Source organism: Mus musculus, chromosome 1, assembly GCF_000001635.26.
Source record: "Mus musculus strain C57BL/6J chromosome 1, GRCm38.p6 C57BL/6J".
Classification (NCBI taxonomy): Eukaryota; Metazoa; Chordata; class Mammalia; order Rodentia; family Muridae; genus Mus; species Mus musculus.
Window position 1 is genome coordinate 182,334,236 of NC_000067.6, and position 7,879 is coordinate 182,342,114.

Sequence of the window (7,879 nt, forward strand, 5' to 3'; positions counted from 1 at the left end):
TTTTCATAAACGCTAAGTTGTCAAGCACTGGCTTGGAATTGAGGAGACTGTGTGCGTCAGCTCGGTTTATGACGTTCTTGGTGCTATTAGTCCTCTTGTGGGTTGTGCCATCTCTGGGCTGGTAGTCTTGGTTCTATAAGAGAGCAAGCTGAGCAAGCCAGAGGAAGCAAGCCAGTAAAGAACATCCCTCCATGGCCTCTGCACCAGCTCCTGCTTCCTGACCTGCCTGAGTTCCAGTCCTGACTTCCTTTGGTGATGAACAGCAGTATGGAAGTGTAAGCTGAATAAATCCTTTCGTCCCCAACTTGCTTCTTGGTCATGATGTTTTGTCCAGGAATAGAAACCCTGACTAAGACACCAGCCTTATGCGTGCTGGGAATCAAACCCAGGGACTCTGGAAGAACAGTCAGTGCTCTTAACCACTAAACTGTCTCTCCAGTCCCTGGTATAATAGATATACCACGATCCTCAATCATCAGCAGGTAGAATTATAAGAAATATTCTATTTTGGGTGATTTGTCCCCTAGATATTCACTTGAAAGAAAATATAAACTCATTTTACATTAGCCTGAGAAAAACAATTAGAAAGAGTCTGCCCCAAGCTCCTATTAGCACCCAAAATTCAAAAAGGAAGACTTTTTGATGGTTTTCTGTTATCTGCACTGTTCTCAGTAAAGGAAGTGGGCATCAATTAAGATGAGGGTGCTCTGATGAAACACTAAAAATGGCTATCTTGTTTATACTATGCTAACTTATTCTCAGAATTTGTCCTGAGCTAAGATGCTGACTAAGAAGTTCAAGTGCTTGCTGTTCTTCTGGAGGACCTGACTTTGGTCCCCACGCCACACAAGGGGGCTCAGAACTGCCTGTAACTCTAGCTGCAAGGAATTCATTACCTTCTGGCCGCCACAGCTCCTACATAGATGTGGCTGATATAAACACACACATATAAATAAAAGTAAAATAAATCTTAAAGTATTTTTTCCTTGAGTTAAGAGTGGTGGTACATAGCAGGAGGACCCTGAGTTCAAGGTCAGCCTTTGCTAGTTTGTAATCAACATGAACGCCACCAGACCTGTCAACCACTGACTTCCACACTCACAAGTCACATTCCATAGTCCTGTGAATGCATCCACACAGACACATCGATGCACAGGACCTTCAGACATACACATAAGAAGAATGTTAAAGTCTTGTAAAACATTAACTCCATGCTGGGGCGAATCTGTTTCAGGCAAATTATAAGCATCACTTTTTCTTTTTTCTTTTTTTTTTTTTTTAAAGATTTATTTATTTATTATATGTAAGTACACTGTAGCTGTCTTCAGACACTCCAGAAGAGGGCATCAGATCTCATTACGGGTGGTTGTGAGCCACCATGTGGTTGCTGGGATTTGAACTTTGGACCTTTGGAAGAGCAGTCGGGTGCTCTTACCCACTGAGCCATCTCACCAGCCCCAAGCATCACTTTTTCAATAGCTAGTATAAATTACGCAGAAAACCCCATTACTTCACAATGGTGTGACTCTCTACTGTTGACTCACAGCAGTGAAATGTTTTAAGAACTATTTTGTTCAATACACTGAAAGTTTCCACTATCACAGACTCTGGAAGGCCCAAATGATATGAGGTGAATAAGGTGGATTAAACATAGACTATTTCTCTGCAGGTGCGTGCACCTACACAGGTAAACACTCATGCACACAAAACATGCAAAATATTGTTTCATAGAAGAAATCAGATGTACTTGCACACCCTGGACTGTCATTTGGATCTGGAAGGCATTAAAGACCTGGTCTCCAGCTTGGCACTATTAAGAGAGTTGCCCAAAACTTTAAGGAGGGCCTGTTAGTGAACTGTGGGTCACTGGGGCTGATGCTATAAGGGGGCTGACCCACCACAGAGTAAACACCACTGCTGCCTCAAGGTAGTAGGTTTCTGCCCAGTATAGAACAAGAACTCCAAGACTCTCTGCACAAGCCATTCTCCCCATTAGTCAATTTCATCCTGGCTTCTTCCATTGACAGAAACTTGAATAACACCCCAATAAACTGAATGATATGGATTTTCACACAGTGAACACAGTACTATATTAGGATTACATACAGCCTGTGCATACAGACTCAATCATTTTAGAAGCAAAAGACAACATTTAATAGAGGTTTCTTCCAAGCTCCTGGTTCTAGCATTTTGCACTTAAGACTGGGTAAACCATCTGACCAGACCATCTCAAGCCTGACAGAGCACATAGGCTCCTGTTTTCCCCTTGTAGAAAACGTGTCTTGGAAATGCGAGGTGATGGCACCTCACTAAAGCCTTCTGTGACTCTAACTCCCTTTGCATCATTACTGTACTCACTGTACTAGAATCCTTTCAGAAGAGCCTGCAGGAGGGGTCAGAGGACCCAAGGTTCAAGGTCACCCTTGGCTACACAGCAAGTCTGAAGCTAGCCTGAGCTATGTGAGACCCTACTTAGAACAACAATGACAAAACAAAACAAAAAACAAAACAAAACAAAACAAAAAAAAGCAAAACAACTTTGCTTGAATCCCTCATTTTTAAAAATGATCTTGGAGAGCTGGGGCGATAGCCTAGTGCACAGGGTTACCAGCATCCACTTTAAACGTCCATGCTTACACAAACAACCCCAATCAAACTCAGTGGGTAGGAAAAAAGAAGCCCAGACTTGGCAGAGGATTTGCTGGGATGAGGGTTCAGGCTACAGCTCCACTGATAGTAGACACTACTTGTTAGAGGTCTGGGCAGCTCCTGTCAGTGCCAGCCAGAGCGCATGGATCTTTGGGACACATCAGAGATCCAACTGACAGTACAGGGGAAACAAACACAGCTGGCTTCTATGAAGTGATTAAAAATGTTTGATTCTTCTTTTCATGTTTTATGTGTACACATTAACCTCTGTAGGCACATGTGCATGCTAAGAAATAAGGTGATTTTCTATAATCTCTTTCTTTCTTTCTTTCTTTTTGGTTATTGATCTTTTGAGACAGGGTTTCTCTGTGTACTCTTGGCTGTCTTGGAACTCACTCTGTAGACCAGGCAGGTTTGCAACTCATCGAACTGCCTGCCTCTGCTTCTGCCTCTGCCTCTGCCTCCCAAGTGCTGGGATTAAAGGCGTGTGCTAGGTCACTTTACTCTTAAAGTACTGTCTCTTAAACCCAGAGCTTGCCAGTACCAGCTAGGATGGACAGCTAGCTTGTTTCTGGGCCCTCTACTTTTAGCGGCTAGAATTCCAAGTAGTCTGCCACTTCCACCTGCTTATATGTGTCGGTTTTGGAAGCTGAACTCTCATTCTTCTGACTGCTAAGCAAAAGTTCTAACTGCTGAGCCCCTTCTCCACCCCCGTCCTGCCAATATTCATAGACATTTCTCCTCGCCGAAGGCCGTCAGTTCTGGAGAGCATGCTTCTCACTCTGTGGAATAGGGCACAGGTGGAAGCCACCTAGCAGCAATAGCAGTCAAGACTATTCTTCCAGGTTTGAGCGCGTCTCAATCCCTCTCCTCAAGCCTCTTCGTGTCTTCAGACTCTGCAGGTTCCTCTGCGGGTAGTGCTCTATTTGTGCATGGTCAACTCCTCTCATAACGAGGAAGCGGAGACCCACTCTCTCCCTCCCAGGTATCCAGTTGAGGTTTCTGGAGCAATACAGCAATACTATGATGCATTGTTACACTGACAGCTAATGGATGTGTGCTTTGTGTTCTTGTGCTTTGTAAAAGTTTCTAAGGTAACCTCTTAGGATCATGACTTTTAAAGAATATAAAGGTATACTGAAACAGAAAAGATCGGGAACTTCTAGGATACAGTAAGGAACAAGTCAGAGACATGCCCAATTCTAAGCAAAAGGAAAGGCCTCTTCATCGTCCTTCATATTTCCTACCACCAACCCAGTCTACAACTTTCAGCTTTCTAAAGCTTGAAGAAACCCCATGAAAGGCGCTATAAATAGCAGATTCAATTCTCTAGAGTGATCCAGACAAATATCTTGGGATGGAGCATCATGGTTTTTATATACTTGGTTGCTAACTGGAAATTTCTATTCCAGATAACAAGCAAGAATTCTTGATACAGTCACATTTATGTTCTGAAATACTAATTTCACTCTATTTGCATGAACACCACTTGAGTTACAGGGGAACCAATGACAGCATCTTTACTATCTTGAAAATTCTCCCAACAGAACACTCGGTTCATGAGCCAAAAGAACATGTTCAAAGGTAAGTTTGTTCTGTTCTCTAAGGGTGGAATCTCCATTCTTACCTTTGACTACTTGTTTCTAAGCATCTCAGGTACTTATTAGGGATCTGTCTGCTTAACACGCCAAAGCACCAGGAAAGCAACCAACTCAAAGTACACACCTCCTCATCTGAAAAGTTGTATTCAGCCAAATACATTTTAATACATTGTAGGAATTAATTATTTAAAGCTATTTCTGTGGGACCAGGATTTCTAGGCTGCATATGTTTGGGGAACAAAATTTAGTGGTAGAAAAATAGCCAATTCAATAAGGCATTCAAGACAGACCCTGAGAAATCAGTAGACTGGAAAATCAAATCTCAATTATTTGTTACAGGAGGCAAGTACTATCACCAACTAACCTGAACAAATAAATGAAATTCAGCTGAGGCAACTTCAGGCTAGAGATCTCGTCCAAAAGTATAGACTATTAATATTAAGTACTTGGGTTATATACCTGCCCTGTAAGTTAGGTGTTAGGAATAGGGAAACATGAGGTCTCTCAGGATGAGGCAAGAAAGAAAACTGGAAGGAAGAGAACAAGCAAAATGCCATCTCAACAGTGTGTCTGTCAACTAGCCCACGGGTCAGCATGCAGCTGAATGGAAGCCAGTTGTGCTCGCTCTCAGCACTGCTCCCTCCCGCACTTGGCCAGTCTTAGGGCTTACTCAAGAAAACACAATTAAAAAGAACTTAGGTAATACATACAGCAGATGCCAACACACACTTAAGTCTCTTGAATTTTTGGCAAATGATTTAGGTAAAAATAACCACTTCAATTAAAAAGATCTGTACAAAGAGCCTAATGAGGCAATGTCTCTTTTCTATTATTTCACAAAAAAGAGCGTAATTAAATTAATGCTGACACCTAGTGACAAGAAAGTACATCTGTATGTCACCTGAATTGTATTTTCTGAAACCAATGAATCTAAAACCTTAATTTCCATAAAAACCCAGTGACATCAGATTAAGAAAGGACCTCGCCTTCTGTTTCTAAAACCACGCTGGTTTGTATAAACCTGGCTGGGAGCGGGGAGGGAGGGGTGCCATAGGGACTCCTTAAGAAAAATGCTTTCAATTACAAATCAAGCCAGGAAAAGGCTTAGGATACAATATGCAGCTATACATTTCACATGAAAGAGATGATGATTATTAATAATTGTGAGGCCCATTTCACCTCAGGTCTCCAAGCAGTCTATTTTCTCCTCTTCACACTTTTGTTTGTTTGTTTGTTTAAAGAAAAGGAAAAATGAGAGTTAAAGCTGACAGAGCATTTATCTAGTAGAATCAAGGCTGAACTCCAGATTGGTGGCCAAACAGTAACACACAAAACAAAACAACAATGAATGAAAAGAAGGAAAAACGACCAACAAACCAATAAAACCCCGTTTTTCTCAACACTTAACAACAACAACAAAAAACCTGTGAACATTCCAAGCTTTTCAAAGCCATTGTCTGGCTGGCTGGCTGAATTCAATCAAATGTTATGCCCAATTGCCAAACGCAATTGTATATACAGCATACATTTTGGTCAAGTACCAAGCTTTATAAAATATAAAGGAAATATTTACCACTCTACACGAAATCCTAGGATGATGCTTTGAAAATCTAGGACAACTGTATTCTGAAATACCTACTCTAAACAGAAGAAATTTTCCATTCCACAGAGTGTGGGGAAACACACACAAAACCTGCCCCGGAGTTTGAATGAATGACTGCAAGCTGTTTTTAAAGATGATTTCCTTTGAAACACAATACTGGTCAATTTAGAGATGGAAGAATAGGGCTAAAATATGGCATAGCGATGAATAAGTAACCGCCACACACAGCACATTCAGAAAGATGTCTTTGTCCTTTTATCAACAATCCCGAGCACATTTAAGTGACTACATCAAACCAGCTCACAACCACTTCAAAATGTCCACCTCCTCCAATTTCCTAACCACCTAAGGGGAAATACCCCGGTAGGAAGTGAGATATCTTCCTGAACCAAGTAATTCATCAAATCTTCGGTCAAACCTCAGGGATGTAGTAAAATTCCAATGGCAATTTTTTTTCTTTTTAAATTTTGGCTAGGACAATGTGTTATTTTTAGGGTATAATAAGTAAACCACTCCGACTGCAGGAGGGTGGGCTTGAAGCACATTTGAAAAAAAAAAGCAAACAAGCGGGAGGGGGTAATAGCTTGACAAGGGGACAAGTTGCTTCGCTATAGTAAGGAGTGTCAGGGAGGCAAAGCCAGTCAGGTCATCATCTCCCAGGGCTCTACTTTAGTGAGCAACTAAGGCTCTGGGGTTTTAAACGCACAACACAACTGCAATCTTAGAACCGCAACTGGGGCTCAAGGGGGAGCGGGGGGGGGTGGGGGGGGGACAGCCAAACCCCCTTCATCCTTTTCAAGCAGAAAGCCTGGGTTGGAGGGACAATACACACTATTCTTGCAACACAACCCAAGCCTGGCTGGGATCCTCTGCCCACTTGGGAGTGAACTCCAGAGCCCGAGCGGGCAGTCGAGGCAGGCGCCTGCCCCTTCGGGAGTCCCTGTCGCCGGTCCAGCCGGGCGGAGGGCACCAAGCCCCGCTCCGTTACTTCTCGCAGGCGGGCGCGTCCCGGGCTAGGGGCGAGGAGACCCTCGGGGCGGGGCGAGGCGCAGAGCGGAGCCTCGCCCGCCCGGCGGTCGCGATGCCAGCGCGGCAGCAGCAAGCACCCCGCCGGCCGTCGCCAGCGCCACTTCCCGGCTGCCGGGGACGCGCGCGCTCCGTGTCCCGAGCCGGCGGGGCTCCCTCCCCAGGAACGCGCCGCCCTCGCCGGTCCTCCCCAGGCCTCGGCCCTCACCAGGCGGAGCTGGCTAATTTCGTCGTAGGACATAAAGCTGAGGATGTTCTCGATGGCTACGATGGGCAGCGCCACCAGTGTGTTGTTTTGGGGCAGGTGGTCCGGTGCCAGCGCGGGCGCGGCGGGTGCCTGGGACCCGGGCGGCGGGGCCTGCGACGGGGGCGCCGGGGGCTGTCGCTGAGCGGAGCCGGCAGCCGAACAGGAGCCGCCGTCGCCGTGGCCGCCGCCTCCTTCCTCAGCCATCCGCTCCTCAGACGCCGCCGCCATCTTGGGAGTTTGATTCCTTCCTCCAATGTAAGGGGATCGGGACACTTCCTGTGCGTCACTTCCTCCTCCTGGGGGGGGGGGAGCTTAAGGAGAGGGAGGAGCTCGTGGGATGACAGCTGGAAAGAGAGGCGAGCTTTCGGTGCGTCCATCGGAAAGGAGGGAAGATAGTGCACACTTCAAGAGAGGTGGTCGTTGTAGCTCTTTAAAATCGGAGACTGCCTTGTTAGAGTGGAAACGAGCAAGGATTCCGCAAACCCTAAGAAAGGCGGTCGTCATAGTCCCTTTCATCTGATAAAAGGAACGACAATGGAGCAGTTTTCTTTAAAAGCAACTCGCCAAAGGATGATAAAAACCATATCACCTTCATAAGTTTAGACGGAAATTTGTATTTAGATCAGCATCTCCCAAGAGTCACAGTGATAATTGCAGCATATAAAAAGGAATAAAACACCGCTAGTTTAAAACTACAAGACAACAGGTAAACCCTGAAAGCACATTAATGAAATAAAAACACAGAGTCACACA

The 7,879-nt window shown here is 44.9% G+C and overlaps 1 protein-coding gene across 1 annotated transcript in view; it reads right to left on the reverse strand.

Annotated features, from left to right (window-relative positions):
* Positions 1 to 7,371, reverse strand: part of Fbxo28 (F-box protein 28) — a 28,505-nt gene extending 21,134 nt beyond the window's left edge. Inside the window, exon 1 of the mRNA NM_175127.2 lies at positions 7,088 to 7,371. Within this exon, the coding sequence (NP_780336.1) occupies positions 7,088 to 7,354 (267 nt within the window). The 5' untranslated portion in view covers positions 7,355 to 7,371. The remainder of the gene's footprint in view (positions 1 to 7,087) is intronic.
* Positions 7,372 to 7,879: the final 508 nt, after the last annotated feature.